This window comes from Odontesthes bonariensis, chromosome 22, assembly GCF_027942865.1.
Source record: "Odontesthes bonariensis isolate fOdoBon6 chromosome 22, fOdoBon6.hap1, whole genome shotgun sequence".
Taxonomy (NCBI): domain Eukaryota; kingdom Metazoa; phylum Chordata; class Actinopteri; order Atheriniformes; family Atherinopsidae; genus Odontesthes; species Odontesthes bonariensis.
The window spans coordinates 20,594,486-20,615,167 of NC_134527.1; the positions used below are offsets into that span (position 1 = coordinate 20,594,486).

Genomic DNA, 20,682 nt, shown 5'->3' on the forward strand with positions numbered 1-20,682 from the left:
TCAGGGTTTGACCTGAGCTGGTAGGAGGTCAGAGTTATAGGATACACACCAGCTGGAGAGATTAACCCTGGGAACGCCATGGGATCCCCCAACAGGAACCACAAAGTGATGAGAGTTTACTCATCAAACTGAATTTATTATTCAATTAGAATTATATAAACTGAACACAAAGTTTGAATAGTTTGAGTGAGAACCACTGTCACTACCAGTTTATCATAATCTGGGAATCCATGCTGATCTCACTGTAGGTGAACTGAAGGAACTCTAGATGAATTCAATAAAAGCTGAGAAATTTAAGTTTTCATTTGCAGACTTTTCAAGAAAAGTTGGGAGATTTTTCAAAAACGAAACAAAAACTCATTTTGTCTCTGAGTGGCCCTGTGATGGACTGGCAAACAGGGTGTATGTCACCTCTCACCCAATGACAGCTGGGATAGGCTTCAGCCCCACTGCGACCAGGTTTTGGAATTTATGCATTATATGTTTTGTCATAGATTAAAATGTGCATAACAAATATAAATCGAAAGCTGTTTTGAATTTTTTTTTGTCACTTTTGATATAGAGATACCATCAGTGCACAGTCTGAACTTTTTAAATGTATGAATGAACTGCTTTTCTGTTGGGCCATGATAATCTGGAGGTTTTTGCTGTTGGCAGGACAATGCAAGCAATGTGTGTCACTTTGAGATGATTTTCTGAATCTTGACAAACCAAACAATTTATTGATTGAGAAAACAGTTGGCAGATGTTGAAAAATATAGATAAAGATCCGATATATAACCGCTGTAACTCCACCACCATCATTTAAATCAGCAAAATCATGTTTTAATGTTAGCTGACAGTGTAAAAGTAGCATTTTATATACTTTTTAAAAACGAAATTACATATATTAAAGTAAATATTTGCCGTGCACTACATTTACTTGCATTTGTTGTATTGCTACTTCTATCTATAAATGTCTCCTGCAGCACTGTAAATTGGGAGATGAAGAGTTGCTTTTCCTAAGTTTGGCCCTCGAAGGTTTCCGTTCAGTAAGCCTGTACGTGGCAGTCATAGAGCAGTACACAGCAGCGGAGGCTGGTGCGGCTCCCCTACTGCAGCAGTTCACTCATACACACCGACATCTTTCAGGATATTCTGAAGACAGGACACTCTTATAGTTTGACGCTCCCTCTCACCGTTAGAAACATGTTTACATTGTCCGAGCTGGTCGTTTTATTGGCCGTCTTGTCTGCCACCGCGTCCGGCTACTTCGTTAGCATAGACGCCCATGCCGAAGAGTGTTTCTACGAGCGGGTCAACTCCGGCACCAAGATGGGCCTCATGTTTGAGGTGGCCGAAGGTGGCTTCCTGGACATCGATGTCGAGGTAAAATGTTTCACCCAGACAGCAAGACAACCGTGTAATGTCTGGCAGGATGAGGTTTTACAGCATAAACTGAGATAAGGGTTAACGAGGCCTGTGCTAACGTTAGCTTTTAGCCTTTAGCCGCTTGTGCGCGCAACGATAGACATATATACTTATATATCTATGCGCGTAACGTCGCCTGATGCTACGGTATTTAACTTGCTTTCGGATTCAAGTCATCATAATGTATCTAGAAGTATTGGAGATGTATTGTTTTGTTTGTTTGATATGTTTGACGCTGATGTTTGATAAAGTCATGATGATGATGCTGATGCAGGAAGTGCAACATTAGCCTTGTATCCGGCTAAGCTACTAACTATGTAGGCAATGAGGAGATATGACATTTAGTGGACTGCAAACTGAAGATATGTCAAGCTTATTTTAGCCAGTGTTCTGGGTGCATATTTCTGTCTTAAAATCCCCAGAATGAAATGTTTTTGTTCCACTGTGTTGCTGCCATATGTTGCCTCAGAGACTGACACAGCCCGCAGCTTCTGTCAGTCAACAATTGTCATTCAAATTATTCCATTTTTAATAGTTTGTCTTTCGCTGTTGTTTGTATTTGCCACGAATGCAGCGTAAGCCCAATTTTTGTTAATAAAAAACATATACTTAATGAAGAATATATGCAATATGACACAAATGTCTTGAGTGTATAAAGCCTGTAACTGAACTGTAACTGTCCTTTTTCATTTTAATTTTTAAAAGCAAAATGTGCCCATAGCAGTGCTGTTGTGTTTGGCTTTAAATCCAAGTCCATGACATTGACACCAAGAGATGCTTACTGTACCCGGTCAAATATAAGATATCAGGACATGTTTTTAGGTAAACATATTATAGCTGAAAATATCCAGAAAACCTCCATCTGTCAACTCTGTCATACTAGACTCATCCAGCTGTGAATGCGGATGGTTATCCAGACCGTATTCATGTTCAGTAACCAGGATCTTATGGTAATTTCACCCAAAAAAAAGGTAAATATGATAGATGGAGAGACAAATGTACAGGAAAAAAACGGTAAACAATCATTGTTAGAATAATAAGATAAACAGAGGAAATGGGACACAAAATAAACATTTAAATCTTAGTTAAGTAGAGAGAGAAACTGTGATGAAACAGAATAATGAAAGAAATACAGATCACCACAAACTGATTTTTTTTTTTCTTTCTTTTTTTTTACACTAAATTTAAATACATGCAGGACTTTTAAATCATCTCAGACTTTCTGAAAAGCTTCTCGAGCAGTTGGCAGCAAAGTTACAGAAAAAGAAACGGAAAACTCAACGATCAGAATCAGTTCTCAGTGTTCTTGAAAGGTAAATCTGGCACACGGCAAGGGTAACTTCCAATCCATCCTTCCATCCATTTTCTATACCGCTGAATCCGTCGGTCGGGTCGCGGGGGGGCTGGAGCCTATCCCACCGGTCAATGGGCGAGAGGCGGGGTACACCCTGGACAGGCCGCCAGTCCATCACAGGGCCACACAGAGACAATCGAGACAAACAACCATAGATGCTCACACTCACTCCTAAGGACAATTTTTTTTTTTTTTTTAAACTTCCAATCCAAAATAATAATTTTAAAATGGAAAAAAAGTGTTCTTGTGAATACACTTTGAAAGAAGTCTTTGTTTGGCTTATATTTTATTCTTACAAAAAATGTTGTTTAAGAAAAAAAAAAAGGGGGTGAAACAAGCTGACTAAATCTTTTCCCACTGACAGTAGGAGTGTGTTTATATCCAGTAGTTTATCTTTTGGATCACTGGCATGAGCCCTCAGTCACTGAGCTCTCAGTAAAAAATCTACTGTGTGGCAATTTTAGAGCCTCTTTAGGAGACTTTACTGGTTGGTAATCGTAAAATTCGGTAAAGAAAAATGGGGCCACTCATGCAGAACCTTCCTTGAAAATAAGCACGTATTCTCGGGTGTTTTGTCCCTGTTGATCAGTGCATGTTGTTCCACAGTGTTTTGACCCCTTGTCCGAACAGCTCTAATCAGCTCTTGGGCAGCAGTATTTTTTTAAGGAAACATGATTCAGATATGTTCCTTACTCGGATATTTTTCTCTTCCCAGATAACGGGGCCTGATGGAAAGCAGATTTACAAAGGGGACAGGGAGTCCAGTGGGAAATATTCAGTGGCTGCACACATGGACGGAACCTACAAGTTCTGCTTCAGCAACAAGATGTCAACCATGACGCCCAAGATTGTCATGTTCACCATCGATATTGGAGAGGCACCCAAAGGCCAAGACATGGAGACGGAAGGTACAGAGAAGGACTGTTTTTTAACCTATACCCTGATGGTTTGTGATGGTTGTGTTTCCTGTGTCAGTCCTTTCCTTTCTGACTTTATTTTGGGTACTTTTCCCCTCCTTGTAGGTGGCGACAGCTGGGATGGTAGGAAACAGGGCAGGCTATGACAAATCTGCAAACACTTGAGTTTGTGATGCACTGTGGATTTTTCTCTAACCAGAGTTGTTTCCATAGTGTGGACAATAATAATTACTAATATTTACTGGTTTTCATAGACGAGCAGCTGCGGTGTTTGCGAATGGTTTGACTGTTGGCACAGTGAGAAGTTGAAATGTTCTGGTGACGGCATCGACTGCCTCACGAGTATGAAAAATGCTCTGCATGTACCTGGTGCATGTCTCCTGTGCGCTATCACCGATGTCCTGACTTTAATTGGTAAAGAATGTCTTTCTGCCCGTTTCAGCCCACCAAAACAAGCTGGAGGAGATGATAAACGAGCTGGCGGTGGCCATGACAGCCGTGAAGCACGAGCAGGAGTACATGGAGGTCCGCGAGAGGATACACAGAGCAAGTAAGAGCATGAAAAGGAAGCGGATCGGTCTTTGTAAATGACAGCGTGCCGTGCGCCTTCACAAACTGTCTCTTCTTCCTCTTCTTCCTCTAGTCAACGACAACACAAACAGCCGAGTGGTCCTGTGGTCCTTCTTTGAGGCTCTGGTTCTGGTGGCGATGACACTTGGACAGATTTACTACCTGAAGAGATTTTTTGAAGTGCGGCGAGTGGTGTAAAGCGACGTCGCGACCCCTGGGTGTCCTCCACTGTTTTCTCCACCACCAAGACAGTTATTCACACTCTGGAAATGAGACTGGCAGTTTTGAGTAAAGCCTACACACGATTGGATCTCAGATGTTTCGTTCTCCTCTTCCCTGTTTGGTTCCTTCTTTATAAATGTGTGTGTGGAACAGATGGCCAAAAGATTCAGCCATAGATGTCAGTCTTTAGTTCTTCTTTTGTTTTGTTTCTGTTTTTATGGATTTTTATCGTCCAAATTTGTTTGATAATTATAGTTAATCGCCAGTTACTTGCTCGTGCAAATGACTGTGAGGCTCTTGATTTTCAGTAATTGTAGTCACGTGAGAAAGAATACACACAAATGGAAGAGCACGTGTGGAGTTGCCACAAGACGATGTTGCTCTTGTTAATGTTTAAATGGAAACCTTTTCAAGTGAGAAAGACGCAGCTCATTATCTGAGATGCCGAGGGTTGGGTTTCAAGTGTCAAAGCCACTGCCCGTTGTGTTGATGCTCTCAAAAAAAAAAGAAAAATTGCACTCCTGATGTGTCTAAATATCTGAAGGGTTCACATTGCAGCTGGTCTTTTAAGGGAAACTGTACAGCTTCTAACTGTCCGTTGATTGATAGCGATTCGGACCGCAGGGGGGCTTCAGTGGCCGTCTATCCCGTGTGATGGTGTGTCTCACTGCCCGTGTAGTTCAGAAAATGGCAATTATCCTAAAAGTTTACACACTGATTTCGATTTTCAAACACAATTTAAAAACTTGGTGCAAGATCTAGAGGAGCTGAGGAAGGGTTGTATTTTAACTGAACTATTTGGGGTACAGCTCCAAAGCAAAGTGTAGAGGAACACTGAAATACATGTTACATTTTGATTTAGGCTGGCGGGGTGGGGCAGGGGTGGGGGTCTGACACATAATGACTGCTGTGTGCTTAGTTGCTTCTACTATAATCATTTTGCCAGGGTCGGGGATTTTAAATTATACAATTGTATACAATTTCGAGCGTTTCGTTTATTTCTTGAGCATGTCTAGTGATGTGCAACTGTCTGGATGATGGCGGTTGTAAAATGAACAAGCGAGTCTGTCCCTTCACACCCAGCACACAGACGTGGCTCACTGAGAGTTGCATGTCACCAAATATGCCCCAGTTTTGGATTCAAAATAGTTTTTTGTGAGTTCAGGCAGGAAACCTGTTCTGTTCACAGTCTCCCTTTTTTTGTGATTGCAACTAAATCTGCTAAATGGGTCTGTACAAATGTAGACTGGTTGTCTGGAAAAATGTCCCAGGTTTCATAATAAAGCCAATATTCTGTACAATTACCCCCGATGTCTGTCTGAACACCTGGTCGTAGTTCATCAATAACGGGAAGAAAAGACAAGGCTAGACTTGTAAGTGCTCCATACATAGTTAATTATTGCATCATAGTAATACCTGGAACTGAGGGCCTGTCATTTTACTGGTAAGATTTTGTGTGCACAAGTCCTGATCCAGCCCGAACTTCTTCATATTTTCCTTCCAAGCAGCCATACTGCCTTGTAATCTTTTAAAGTGGTCTTGAGCAATAGTTCTCCAGGCTTTCTGAAGGTCTGTTAAAGTATTTCTTTGGACATTATCTGCTTTTTTTTTTTATCTAATTTTTAGTGTGCCTGATTATTTTATATAGGAATGTGTTGTTTGTTAAGCCACTTATCGCTGACCTTTGTCACAAAGACACATCATTTGTTCCCATTTCTTTAGTTGCAACTATGAAAAATGCCAAAGATAACACAGTTTGACAGATAAAATAATATTTTTGCACCAACAAGGTGATTCCCTGAAGAGCTACAAGTGTACCAGGCCTAAAAACGTATCTACAGCAGATGAACAGTGTCTGAAAATGATGTCCTTAAGAAAGAGGAAAAAAATCCAGCAAAGACCACCTGAGAGATACATCTGGACCTTCAGTTGATCCATCTACTGTTGGTCCAAGCCTCATCAGAAATGGTCTCCATGGAAGGGTGGCTGTCAAGAAGCCATTCTTAAGGAAGGGAAACGGGGAGAAAAGGCTGAGCTATGCCAAATGACTCAAGAAGTGGACTGAATGTGGACCATTGTTGATCAATTAGATAGAATTGATATCTTTGATAAATTAGTCAGATAATAATGCACATTGTACTGAACTGTAGCGATAATTAAGGTGTTGCTACAATTCCTAAAGTAGAGATTATTAATTATGTATCAATATAAACGATTAAACGTTATAAAGCAGAAGGCAAACGCACAATGGTCACGCGGAACGGTACATGATACTTCGCTTCAGTTCCCAGCCGGCGCGTAAACATCGGCGCACCGGAAGAAGCAGCAGCGTGCACTAGCTAACTAACCGCTACCGTCTTTAGCCTCAAACTGCTTCATGGTTTATTTCCAACATGGAAAACACGACAGAAGGGACGTGGGACACTTTGCCTGTTAAACTCAACGAGAGGATTTTACAAACTCTCGGCGAGCTGAAATTCACTCACATGACACCTGTGCAGGTAACGTTATTACTTCGAATCTGTCTACAAGCAATTGGAAGTTTAAACTCTTTTTAACTTAAATATATGGTATTTTTCCTTTTTCTAGTCTGCTTGTATTCCGCTGTTCATGAGTAACAAAGATGTGGCTGCTGAGGCGGTGAGTGTTTTCTTTGTAGAGCTAACCAGGACTACCAGTTTATTTGGTTAACTGGTTTATTTAGTGGGGCTGGGGCTTTTAAGGACACCATGCTGAGATATGCAAACCTCTTCAGCTAATAGCTCTTTAGGAATCTTCTTGTTGGTACAAAAGTCAAACTGAGTTATTTTTGGCATTTTTCATAGATGAAACTAAAGAAATTGGAACAAATGATGTGTCTTTGTGACAGGCTGCTAGTAACAAAGTGTCTAAATATACAATTTAAAACGGGCTCTTTGCCAGGATGTCTGTTATGTGTACACAAAACTCTGGTTCATCCCTTGAGTTGGGAGCCCTTTTTTATATTTGAATGATTTATAGGTCTGTGAATTCCTCTGAAAATGGTCTGGTACGAAAACTGGACTGAAAATGGGCGAATAAGCAGCCAATGTCCAAGGAAAAACTTTGAAAGACCCAAGCTGGGAGAACTATTGCTCAAGACCACTTAAAAAGATTACAAGAAAGTCTGGTTGCTTGGAACCAAAATATGAAGAAAAGAGGGCTGATTCCAGACTTTGCAGCACTATATATCCAAGAAATGCATTTATGCTTTCAGGGCTCCACAATAGAATAATAAATTAATTAATTTGTCATTGTTTTATGTCTCCATTGGTCAGTCCACCTCAGCTGTAAAGATTAAAGGAAACAAGGAGCTGCACAAAACATCATGCCATTTACTCAGATTCTTTTCACGCAAAGCATAGCTGTGAAGTGTTATTATCTGAATTACTGTTTTCCACGCAGCTCACTACCTGCTGTTTCATTCTAGGTGACCGGGAGTGGAAAAACTCTTGCTTTCGTCATTCCTGTGATAGAACTGCTCCTGAAGCGAGAAGAGAAGCTTAAGAAGATGCAGGTAAATATTAAACCAAGCAAACGCAGCTGTTTATTGTTATTTTAAGCTATGTATCTCCTGGGTGCTGAGAGCGTTGCTGTCAAACATGTAGATCCGGCAACAGTTGAACATTGTGCGACGAGGGTTGGTCGCACTGGTGTTTGATCACACTGTGGAACTTTTGATGTTTTCTGCAGGTTGGAGCTCTGGTGATCACTCCCACAAGAGAACTGGCCCTGCAGATCAGTGAAGTGATGGAAAAGTTTCTTGGGAAGTTTCCACAGTTTACGTGAGTAGAAAACTACTTCAGGATGTAGATCAAGGTGTGAACTATGCCAGTTACAATAAATGGCTTACATTACTGTCATAGTAAACATCCCATATTCAGTCAATAATCATTTTCACTCCATTCCAACCAATTGATCTGTGATAGAAAACATGGCACCTTTTCTTTTAAACATTTTCTCAGTTTGTGCTTACTGGTCTGTTTTGCCACCTTTCGTTTCTCAGGCAGATTCTTCTGATTGGTGGCAGTAATCCACTGGAGGATGTGGAGAAGTTCAAGGATCATGGGTATGTAATGGTTTCATGCTGAATCTTACACAAAGCAGAACTGCTTTCCTTTCCACTGAACATGAATCTGGAATGGTTTGTTCCCATGGAGGATATTATCAATGGTTGTCACACGCACGTCTGGTAATAGTCTAGTAATGGTCATCATTTATTAATCCTAAAGGGAAAATATATTGCTTCAGTATGAATTATTAATAAAGATTTCCTAATTTTATAGATGGATAATAAAATAGAATAAAATATTAATAATTATGGATCATTTTAAGACATAACGTCTTAAAATTGAGTCGTGAGGGGTTAAGAGTTGTTCCTTCAGCCATGTCTCCTCATGATATTCCTGCTGTATCCTCATCAGGGGTCCAAACCTGTCCATTTTATTTCACACTTCCATGATGATCAAGGGAAGAAATAAGTTTAAACCTCCTCCTTTCTCTCTGTCTTATTCCTGCTCTGCCTCCTTGACGTCTCCTCTTCAACTCGTATTGATTTGAAGTCTCATCCCAGGCATTATATGGGCGTTGGAAAGCTTAACCAGCTGCTCCCACATGCAAACGACTTTTCCTTTTTCATGCTAATGCATAAAAAAGATGTAATCTGATCCACAAAATGTCGCTATTTTAAAGAAAAGATCATTAATGCTGACGTGACGGTTTAGCTTGGAGCTGGTGTAAATGCAGAGCGATATTTAACAGTATTATCTTAAATGTAGATGTTAAAAAGAAGAACAAATGTTGTTTTGGCAGCAAGTCCCATTTATGCATGTGTGTGTTTCAGGGCGAATATTGTGATCGCAACACCCGGCCGCCTGGAGGACATGTTCAGGAGGAAGTCGGAGGGTCTGGACTTGGCTAGCGCTGTCAGGAATCTGGATGTTCTGGTTCTTGACGAGGCTGACAGACTGCTCGACATGGGCTTTGAGGCCAGGTACGAAGCAGAAGTCCAAATTTATTCTTGCAGCAGGAAAGAAAAAAAGTAACAAACAAAAAAAGCAGACACTCGAGACATCTTTACCAGGGACAAGAATAAACCTCAGATTGGATTTTACTGCTGGGGGAGGCAAAAACTCGGGCTTGGGAGGAGTTCAGGGAGGCCATGCAGAATGATATCCGGACGGCCTCGAGGAGTTTCTGGTCCACCATCCGGCGGATCGGGGGGGGGAAGCGGTGCACCGTCAACACCGTGTATGGTGAGGGCGGGGCTCTGCTGACCTCAACTAGGGACATCGTGAGTCGGTGGGGGGAATACTTCGAGGGCCTCCTCAATCCTACCGACATGCCTTCCAATGAGGAAGCAGAGTTGGGGAGCTCGGATGTGGGGCCTCCCATTTCTGGGGCTGAGGTTGCCGAGGTGGTTAAAAAAACTCCTCGGTGGCAAGGCCCCGGGGGTGGATGAGGTCTGTCCTGAGTTGCTCAAGGCTCTGGATGTTGTAGGGCTGTCTTGGTTGACACGCCTCTGCAGCATTGCGTGGACATCGGGGGCAGTGCCTCTAGACTGGCAGATCGGGGTGGTGGTCCCCCTCTTTAAAAAGGGGGACCGGAGGGTGTGTTCCAACTATAGGGAGATCACACTCCTCAGCCTCCCTGGTAAGGTCTATTCGGGGGTACTGGAGAGTAGGATCCGCCGGATAGTCTAATCTCGGATTCAGGAGGTGCAGTGTGGTTTTCGTCCTGGCTGTGGAACAGTGGACCAGCTCTATACCCTCGGCAGGATCCTGGAGGGTGCATGGGAGTTCCCCCAACCGGTCTACATGTGTTTTGTAGACTTGGAGAAGGCGTTCGACCGTGTCACTCTTGTGGGGGGTGCTCCGGGAGTATGGAGTGCCGGACTCCTTGATATGGGCTGTTCGGTCTCTGTATGACCGGTGTCAGAGTTTCGTCCGCATTGCCGGCAGTAAGTCGGACATGTTTCCTGTGAGGGTTGGACTCCGTCAGGGCTGCCCTTTGTCACCGATTTTGTTCATAATTTTTATGGACAGAATTTTTAGGCGCAGCCAGGGCGTTGAGGGGGTCCGTTTTGGCGACCTCAGAATCGGGTCTCTGCTTTTTGCGGACGATGTGGTTCTGTTGGCGTCGTCGGGCCGTGACCTTCAGCTCTCACTGGAGCGGTTCGCAGCCGAGTGTGAAGCGGCTGGGATGAGAATCAGCACCTCCAAATCTGAGACCATGGTCCTCAGCCGGAAAAGGGTGGAATGCTCTCTCCGGGTCGGGAATGAGATCCTTCCCCAAGTGGAGGAGTTCAAGTATCTCTGGGTCTTATTCACGAGTGAGGGACGAATGGAACAGGAGATTGACAGACGGATTGGTGCGGCGTCTGCAGTGATGCGGGCTCTGCACCGGCCCGTCGTGGTGAAGAAGGAGCTGAGCCAGAAGGCGAAGCTCTCGATTTACCGGTCAATCTATGTTCCTACCCTCACCTATGGTCACGAGCTGTGGGTAGTGACCGAAAGAACGAGATCGCGAATACAAGCGGCCGAAATGAGTTTCCTCCGCAGGGTGTCTGGGCTCTCCCTTAGAGATAGGGTGAGAAGCACGGTCATCCGGGAGGGGCTCGGAGTAGAACTGCTGCTCCTCCGCATCGAGAGGAGTCAGATGAGGTAGCTCGGGCATCTGGTTAGGATGTCTCCTGGACGCCTCCCTGGTGAGGTGTTCCGGGCCCGTCCCACTGGGAGGAGGCCCCGGAGAAGACCTAGGACACGTTGGAGAGACTGTCTCTCGGCTGGCCTGGGAACGCCTCGGGGTCCCCCCAGAAGAGCTGGAGGAAGTGGCCGGGGACAGGGACGTCTAGGTTTCTCTGCTCAAGCTCCTGCCCCCGCGACCCGACCCCCGGACAAGCGGCAGATAATGGATGGATGGATGGATGCTGGGGGAGCTCAGACAAACAACAGGATGAAAGACAGTTGCAGCGTTAGCTTCATAGTTGCTATCAGTAAGTAATAACTGATCAGCTCTCTGGTTCTGGCCCATTTGCTTTGCTTTGCTTGACTCTGTCGGTGAAGTTTACCACGTTAGTCAAGCTGTCAAACATACTTCAATGAAGAATTCCATTTTGCTCGTCTCAGCTGTGAATGTAACCGTACTGAGTGGCAAACATGCCCCTGTCTCAACTTTTATTTACATTTTCTCAAACAGGCTTTTGCAATGTGGTTGTAAGTGTAAAACTGCTCAAATTAAAGGGCTTTAAGGTAGTGATTTAAAACTTTATTTAAAAAAAAAAAAAAAGCTAAAGCAGAGCCTGATGCGCTGACAAAAAGTTTTAAAGACTCAAATCTAGCTTCTTCAGGGCCTCTAATACTGGATGTTAATGAATTTGATTGGATTATGATTGTTCATTGATAATTCCACAATGGTGCCGCCTTACAGGCAGGCAGCCTGCTGCAGAATCTCTGGACACACTGCGGCTTTCTTTGCATCTTCTTGAGATGAAACGCAGAGTTCTGAAATATTTTTTCTGTGCTGGTTTGGATGATGTGCTGCCGGAAGGACTTGTTAGTAACTGGTATTGTTTCCACATCAGTTATGTGTAATCATGGCAACAGGAAAGCTGTTAACCTGTTGGAGAAGCTAACTGAGCTTTTCAAAGCTCAAGTAATGCCTGGAATAAGACCCCCAAATCAAGATGAGTTGAAGAGGAGACGTCTAGGATGCAGAGCAGGAACAAAACGGAGAGGAAGAGGGTTAAACTTATTTCTTCCCTTGATCATCATGGGAAATGTGATAAAATGGACAAGTTTGAACCCCTGATGAGGAAACAGCAGGATTGTCAGGAAAGCAACGTGATGTTTTTCATCAAGACATGACTGCAGGAACAACTCTTAACAGCTCTCTTATCAGCTTTAAGACTATATGGGCAGACAGAGACTGCAGACAGAGAGGTAACAGTACAGGAGTAGGATTACAGAGCTCATTAACAACAGATGCTGCAGTCGTGGACGTGTCACCAGATGTTGAACAGTTGGCTGTTGTTGCCAAGCTACAAAAACAACACCCCAACACACTGATGGCGACTTCTGAAGATTTCTACCACACCTTCCTCTCTACTTCATATCTTTACTAATAGTAAATAATGCAGTGATATTATTACCCTTCAGGGATGAATAAAGTTTTAATGAATTGTATTGTAATTGGCTTGAATTGGACTATTTCTCTGAAGTGCCTTGAGATAACATTTGCCGTGATTTGGCGCTATATGACTAAAATAGAATAGAATTGAACTGAATGAACAGATTATTTTTATTTTATTTTTTTTGTACACAGTCTGAACACCATCTTGAGCTACCTGCCAAAACAGAGACGGACTGGCCTGTTTTCAGCCACTCAGACTCAGGAGCTGGAGAAGTTGGTGAGGGCCGGCCTCAGAAACCCAGTACGGATCACCGTCAAAGAGAAAGGCCTGACTGCCACTGCCGCCGCCATCCAGAAGACCCCCTTCAGGCTCTCCAACTACTACACTGTGAGTGGCGCAGGATTGAGGGAGCACATTTCACATCCATTAGTCTGAAAGTAAAGCGATGCGGTGACGCAAACATCCTTGTGTTGTCATTTCAGGTTTGTAGATCAGAGGATAAGTTCAACAACCTGGTGGCGTTCATGAGGCAACACAAACACGAGAAGCATCTGGTCTTCTTTAGGTATGTTAGCTGGCTGAAAATGTGTCCAGCCAATGTCAAAGGAAAAGCTTTGAAAGTCCTTCAGAAAGCACCATTGAAAGATTGGTCCAAATGCCAAGGAATGAGGGGTTGATTGAGACTTTTTCACAGTACCATTTACTCACAAAAGTCACAAAAAGAAAACCTCTCCTTTTGGTAAATAGAAACCCTCCATAGATTAAACAGTTGTGCAGCCATCTCTGTAGTTCCCGACTGACATGATTTGTCTCCATCATCAGCACCTGTGCCTGTGTGGAGTATTACGGTCGAGCTCTGGAGACGCTGGTGAAGAAGGTCACCGTCCACTGCATTCACGGCAAGATGAAAAACAAGCGCAACGAAATCTTTGCCGACTTTCGGGCGCTGAAAAGGTGCAAAAATCAGTTTTTGTGGTTGAAACGCTTTAAATCGGTCTGCCTTATTGATACATCACCCTCTGTGTCACGTTGCAGTGGGATCTTGGTGTGTACAGATGTGATGGCCCGAGGAATCGACATCCCGGATGTGAACTGGGTGCTGCAGTATGATCCTCCCAGCAGTGCGAGGTGAGCCACTCCAATTAGAATAGCAGCATCTGCTTATCATTACAGTGTGTCCATTTATTAAAGATAACATTTGAAATCTGGTCACAAATATGCTATTTTGCTCTTTAAAAGTCTAAATATATTGGCAGCATTGGTCAGAATGTGTTACAGAAACCCGTTTCATCGTTTTGCTTTTAGCTCATCCGTTTGTTCACTTCTTGCTTTTTTTCTGTCGTAGTGCCTTTGTGCATCGATGTGGGCGAACCGCACGCATCGGTAATTATGGCAACGCCGTCGTCTTTCTGTTGCCAATGGAGGAATCTTACGTCAACTTCTTATCCATCAACCAGAAAGTGAGTTTAGTGCAATCGACTTCTATGAGTTCTCTCCAACGCGATGCTCTGTAGCTTTGTGAGGTCAGGAGCTGTTCGATTCCACAGTACTTAGGCAAATACCAAAGAAAATCATCACAACAGGGGTTTGTTAAACTTAATTGTAACTTCTTTATTTTAATAAATTGGCCCCAGAAAAAGGAAAAAGATTTCAACACAACACCTGCTTGTTAATTAGCAGATCTTTCACTCAGCTGAGGGATTCAGTTTATCCTGGAAGCCGAAGTCTTTTTTTTTTTTTTCCTCCCATCTCTTCACTAAATTTGGCTCTTTTTATTTTAGCCAAAACAAAAGTAAATGTAACCAGAAAACAATGCTCAAAGTGGAGGTAATGGGATTACATAAGATGGATCTTCATTCGTCCCACAAGGGGAGATTTCAAAGAGTCGGAGCAGCATAAGAGTAAATAATAGCACACGGCACTGAGCCATAGGCCCAGCACACACCACAGCGTGACGATTCTTCATGCTCTCTGTTTAGACTGTTGTTGATAACATCTGCAGTAGAAAATCATTCATTCTGGGGCGGGGTAGGTGCATCCTGGATGGGTCTTCGGTCCATCACTGGGCAAGTTTTTGTTCAAGGACATTTTTACACCCATAAAACCCCAGATTTCACATAACTGTAGATACCAATGCTTTATTTATTGTTTAGTGCTATACTGCAGAGACATACCTTGGAAATATATATATTTTTTTTAAAGTTATGAGCTGAAGAATTTACATTAACGGGTTGCCACGTTGCTTCTCTAGTGTCCGCTCCAGAGGATGCCCCCTATAAGCGACGTTGTGGACGTGCTGCCCAAAGTGAAGGCCATGGCCCTGGCGGACCGGGCCATGTTTGACAGAAGCATGAGGGCCTTCGTCTCTCACGTCCAGTCCTATGCTAAACACGAATGCAGCCTCATCTTTAGAGTCAAAGGTGGGGGGAGAAAGCAGCTTAAAGCAAGCAGTTACCCATTACTCTAAAAAGAGTAATCTAACCTTTACATCAACTTTCTTTGTTTAGATCTGGACTTTGTCTCGATGGCCCGAGGCTTTGCGCTCCTCCGCTTGCCAAGGATGCCTGAACTGAAGGGGAAAAACTTTCCTGATTTCGTAGAGACGCCGATAGACACGGACACCATCCGCTACAAGGACAAGAACAGGGAGAAGCAGAGGCGCAAGATGCTGGCTGAGCGGAAGGACAGAGACGAGACTGCCCTCCCCAAAAAGAGATTCATAAAGACCAAATCCTGGTCCAAACAGAAGAGCAGGAAGGAGCGGCGGAAAAAGGTGGCCACCAAGAGGAAGCACCAGGAGGTATTTCTAATGTGGAATAAAAACAAGTGCTTCTTGAGACTAGATTCAAAGTATTTCTGACTCCTTTTCTGTCTGTGCAGGGCTCTGACGTGGATGAGGACGACTTGAATGAGCTTTTAAACGACACTCGCCTTCTCAAGAAACTAAAGAAACGACAAATCAGCGAGGAAGACTTTGAACAGCAGATAACAAAGTCAAAACACAAAACGGAAGAACCATAATGTCAAATGAACTCAGACGTTTGGTTTTTAAGGGGCTTTTTTTTATTTTTTATTGGAGAGTTGTGAGGCACAGTTATAAATAAAGTTTGATGAGTTCGTCGCTCACGGCCGATGGCGTCAGGACTCCCAGATCTGTGAAGAGGAGGGTGATGAGGGAGGGAGGTGTGTAATCGATCATCGGATGCTCCTCTGACAGGTTCTGTACGGTCTTCAGGGTGTCTGCTTTGTACTGTGGAGGCGAGGAAGAAACGTGTAAAGAAATCCATCAAATAAAACAAGAGTATAAAACAAGTTTGAGGTCCAACCTTAAATTTATCTGGTACATCCTGTTGGTTGAGCGGATACAGGCGCACAAATTTGAAACTCTCGGCTACGACGTAGAAGGGCTTGTTGTGAGCTTTGGAGCACAGCGCCATCTGATAAGTGCCGATCTGCAAAAAAAACAAAGCAGCAGACGTTTGTTTTGTTACACAAACAAGCGGGAGGTTGTACAACATGTGCAAAAGCAATCACCCACATAAAAACAAAGCTATTGGCCACAGAAAACAAATGTTGGTTTATGATGGCTGTGTTTTATTTGGACCGTCATATGCGTATGGATGGTGACTGGTAGAAGGAGACGTTGCGCGGATATCAAAGCTCTTCCATTTAGGGGCCTTAAATAACATCTACAATGCTACAGCTATCACTTTCTCTGCCATCATCTCAACATAAACCAAATACTAACCTCATTGATTACAACCTGCAAACCCTGGAGTTCTGTACATTTTGAGTTTGATAGTGAGCCCCCTAGTGGAAGTGTCTGGTATCACAAATAAAACACAAGCCAGCATGTGGACAATTAGGGTTAAACAAATCTATTTCTCAAGACTACTTTAAAAGTTTACAAGAAACACTGGCTGCTTGGAAGCTAAATATAAAAGAAATTTAAGGGCTGGATAAAGAATGACTGACTTGTCATCTGATGGCAACTTTGCCCTACATCAACAGTTCAACGCGGGTTTATTTACCGACTTGTGATATGACTAAGTGATCTCGTTCAGGTTACAATGTACAAACTGAATTTATGTGCATGTTGAACCTACTCTGTGGTAAAGACCAGGAAAGATCCCCCACGGTTAACTACAACCCACCTTGTTGATGATCCCTCCACTCTCCACAACTCCCTCTGCACCAACAATAACCAGATCCACTTTCTCCAGAACATACCTTCGACAAATAACAGGAAAAAGTTAAATGAATGCAGTTTGTTCGTTTTAAAAATAAATTTAAAAAAAAGCAGGTATTAACTTAATTTACCCCACAGCTGCATCCAGCACCACAGTTACGGGAACATTAAGTTTTTTCAGGGCTTCAGCCATCTGACGTCTGAACAAAAAAAGAAAAAGAAAGTGATTGTGTGTGTGTCCCTTCATTGTCAAACTAAAACACAGCTTACACATACTGTCCACTCACCCTGCAGCATCAGGCTGCGACTCGGTCACATAGACAGAGAATCGCTTTTTCTCTGCCGCAGCTTTTTCCAGAACTCGGAGGACGACTCTGGAGTACGAGTGAGTCAGGATTTTCTGAATGAATTTGCAGAAGAACAGAAGAAAAAATGAGCATCTGAACTGACCCCATGTACGAAGCAAAAATCAAAAACAAAACGGGAAGTGTACTTACAGCGCCATCTTTAATGAAGGTGTGACAGAGCTTAGCAACCTTGTTTCTGGACATGGAGATCTTCTCCAGAAATAGTTCTCCTCTCTCCTCCATGACCTTCTTACAGCGAGACAGATCCTGAAGGAGAGAAACACAGGTTAGTGTCTGAAGACTCAAGACTTTCACAACCACTTAAATGAAAACACTACAGAACGAGACTAAATCTGCTCGCTAATCATGCGCCTGTAATGGTGCAGCTTTGAAAGATCACATTTATATTGTCGTTAGTCACTGAGCATTACAACAAAACCACATTTGAGCAATGTTGTGGTTTGTTGGACATTTTGCATCCATAAATCCAAATATTCAAGAAAATGTCAAAAACTTCTCAAAGCCGACTGTGCAAACAAAATACAAGCATGTTTTAACATGTAGCTGTGTACATGAGATGTTTTACATGTGCACTTTGTGAGCTTTATCCTGCCATACACCGTACATCACAGCAGGGGGGGACACTGGTAGGTAATGAGGAGGATTGATAATGTCTGAATTCTTCCTCACCAACCTGGTGCTCCAGTGATGTGAGACTTATGAAGCGCAGGAAGAGCTCTCCTCCAGAGGATACGGCCACCGAGGAGTCCTCTCCTTTCAGGCAGTCTGTGGCCCACGTCAGGTTCTCTCTCAGACCCAGGAGGGTCTCACCTGCAAGGGGCAGGAAAAGCCTGTCAGACCGGGCCGAGAACAGGATGAAGCTGAGGCTTCAGGGGAAAGTTAAAGTAATTCTATTGTTTAAGGCTTTTAGAAATCAAGGCTAAAGCCTTAAAGCCTAAAAAAAAAAAAAATTGCCAATTCTATTTTATTTCTGTTATTTTAATGCTTATGAACTCTGACTTACTTAACATTCAGTCAGAGTTTTAGGTTACACAAACATCATACATCCTTTTTAAACTCCTTGGACCACCTCAGACCAAAAACTTCATCACTTACACCAATTCAAACTTAACCCAATTATCCCACAGAGACTAAAGGCAGTTTAAAATATTATTTTCTATAAGTGAAAGAAAAAAAAAAAGTTTACAGCTCCCTCCACCCCAAGTCATGTGTAGACTACTTTACAGGGATGGTACAGTACAGTGCAAATGTCTTGATCCATTTAGAGAAACATGTGCAAATGTAAATGTAGATACAGTATATGAGGTAAAAACACAGTTCGTACAATTCTAATGACTTTAAGTAGTCATCAGGAATAGTTCTCCAGGCTTCTTAAAGGACATCCCAAAGCTCTTCTTTGGATGTCGGCTGCCTTTTGTTCCGTTCTCTGTCAGGATGATCCCACACTGCTTCAATAATGTTGAGGTCCGGGCTCTGGGGAGGATTCATCCCTCCATCAGACCTGCTGCCACTGATTTTCAGTCCACTTCTTGTGTCATTTGGCACAGCTCAGCCTTTTCTTCATGTTTCCCTTCCTTAAGAATGGCTTCTTGACAGCCACCCTTCCATGGAGACCATTTCTGATGAGGCTTGGGCCAACAGCAGATGGATCAGCTGAAGGTCCAGATGCATCTCTCAGCTCCTGTGTCAGGTCTTTGCTGGATGTTTTCCTCTTTCTTAAGGACATCATTTTCAGATACTGTTCATCTGCTGTAGATAGTTTTTTAGGCCTGACACTTCCAGCCACTTGTCCAGTTTCCTCAAATGTTTTAAGGACACACTGCACACCATGCTGAGATATGCCAAGTTTTCAGCTAATAGCTCTTTGGGAATCAGCTTGTTGGCGCAAAAATACTATTTTCTGTCTGTCAAGCTGTGTTATCTTTGGGGGTTTTCATAGATAAAAGTAAAGAAATGGGAACGGATGATGTGTCATTGTGACAGGTTGCTGGTAACAAAGAGTTTAAAGATATTATTTAAAAGTGGTGTTTTGCTAAGTTATCTGTTATGTGTAGATACAATATTGTTTCATCCCTTGAGTTAGGAACCTTTTCTATGCCTGAATGATTCATAGGTCAGTGTTAAATGGCTTAACGAAAAAAAAAGATAGCTCTGAAATTAGCCGGGTACAAGGACTGGCGTGAAAATGAGTGAAAAAGCAGCCAATGACCAAAGAAATACCTTCAGAAAACCTAGAGAACTATTACTAAAGACCACATTAAAAGATTACAAGAAAGTTTGGCTGCTTGGAAGGAAAATATAAAGAAATGAGGGCTAGATCAACACTTTTGCACAGTATTATATATACACAGAGTAAAACACACCTTTGTCTCTCTTGAGGAACTCCAGCAGAGTGCGGATAGCAGCCACAGCAGAGGCTATGTCCGGGTCTTTCCTCATCTGAGCCCTGAAGTACTCCACCAGCTCTGAGCAGGTTATATTCTGTTAACATCATGGAGCACAACATATGACACGGCAAGAGATGGGATGCGCGTAACAACTTACCTGCTTCGTTCATCTTGAAACCCTAAATAGCACCTAAAGCTTCAGTTTTAAATTTGAAAGCAAACCTCAGAGGATGTTGAACAGGATTTAATCAGTTCGCAGGTCTTTGACACATGTCAGAGCCGCTGAGTCCGCGGCTTCGGCTGCAACTTCGGTTTAAATGAAATTATTCACGGGACTCGAAGTGAATATCAGTTCAAGTTTGACTCACACCCCACAGAAGGCTTCCAAAAAAATAGAAATACTTGAATTCTGTCTGAACAGTCCTATCGTTAATATTTGCGTTACAGAGTTACAGAGCATTAGCTCACTCAAAGAGCTGCGTGTTGATATGTCGCAGAGTGATGACGTATTTCTTTTTTCCTTCCTTCCAAACGGCGTGTCTGCTTCACGCACTGCCTGGAAATATCAGAGTGAAATTGAGGGATGATAAATTGGATTTGAAATTAACCAACCTAAATGAATAAATTATGAAATAAGTAAAGCAACAAAAACACCATAAAGGAATTTAAACTAACCGCAAAAAGATTCAAAATCACCAAAAGAGACACTTTATAACCCTAAAATTATAAAGAAAGATTAAGAAATATGAACGTCTGCAAGCTGCATAATAGCCACAAAAAAATGGAAAAAGTAGCACGCATAAAAAAAAGAAGAAGACCCAAAATGACCCTAAATTAGTGCAAAACGTCCCCAGAAAGACGAAAAATGGCCTAAAAGAGACTAACGACTTCAGAAAATGTACAACAGCCATAAAGAGAACAAAAACCTCCACAGAGAGATTCAAAAGTAGCAGAAATAAACATAAAATCAACCACATGTGGACCCAAAGTGATCCTAAAATTATGCGAAACGACTGCAAAGAGATGAACAATGCCCACAAAGAGATTAAACAACCTCCCCAAGATAAGGTAAGGAGAATTAATATTTATACATGATGCACAAGTAGAACAAATAAA

The 20,682-nt window shown here is 42.7% G+C and overlaps 3 protein-coding genes across 4 annotated transcripts; 2 read left to right on the top strand and 1 right to left on the bottom strand.

Moving 5' to 3' along the window:
- Window positions 1-1,038: 1,038 nt before the first annotated feature.
- tmed2 (transmembrane p24 trafficking protein 2) lies at window positions 1,039-5,777 on the top strand. Of its 2 annotated transcripts, XM_075455676.1 has the most exons (5): window positions 1,039-1,368; window positions 3,480-3,672; window positions 3,787-3,804; window positions 4,124-4,231; window positions 4,325-5,777. In XM_075455676.1, the coding sequence occupies exons 1-5, from the start codon at window positions 1,189-1,191 to the stop codon at window positions 4,447-4,449; spliced, it is 624 nt and encodes a 207-aa protein (XP_075311791.1). In that variant the 5' UTR covers window positions 1,039-1,188; the 3' UTR covers window positions 4,450-5,777. The 2 variants fall into 2 exon arrangements, with proteins under 2 accessions (XP_075311791.1, XP_075311792.1); XM_075455677.1 differs by lacking the exon at window positions 3,787-3,804.
- Window positions 5,778-6,774: 997 nt separating this feature from the next.
- On the top strand, window positions 6,775-15,934 carry ddx55 (DEAD (Asp-Glu-Ala-Asp) box polypeptide 55). The gene is made up of 14 exons (XM_075455604.1): window positions 6,775-6,974; window positions 7,063-7,113; window positions 7,922-8,008; window positions 8,185-8,276; window positions 8,498-8,560; window positions 9,335-9,484; window positions 12,814-13,009; window positions 13,105-13,187; window positions 13,445-13,576; window positions 13,658-13,750; window positions 13,968-14,082; window positions 14,874-15,042; window positions 15,130-15,422; window positions 15,503-15,934. Exons 1-14 carry the CDS (start codon window positions 6,867-6,869, stop codon window positions 15,641-15,643), a joined length of 1,773 nt encoding a protein of 590 aa, XP_075311719.1. The 5' UTR covers window positions 6,775-6,866; the 3' UTR covers window positions 15,644-15,934.
- Window positions 15,646-20,272, bottom strand: eif2b1 (eukaryotic translation initiation factor 2B, subunit 1 alpha). Its single transcript, XM_075455605.1, has 9 exons — window positions 19,724-20,272; window positions 19,543-19,644; window positions 17,853-17,989; window positions 17,309-17,425; window positions 17,099-17,211; window positions 16,943-17,011; window positions 16,777-16,852; window positions 15,949-16,074; window positions 15,646-15,872 (listed from the first exon to the last, which is right to left on the bottom strand). The coding sequence occupies exons 1-9, from the start codon at window positions 19,734-19,736 to the stop codon at window positions 15,717-15,719; spliced, it is 909 nt and encodes a 302-aa protein (XP_075311720.1). The 5' UTR covers window positions 19,737-20,272; the 3' UTR covers window positions 15,646-15,716.
- Between the last annotated feature and the right edge of the window lie 410 nt (window positions 20,273-20,682).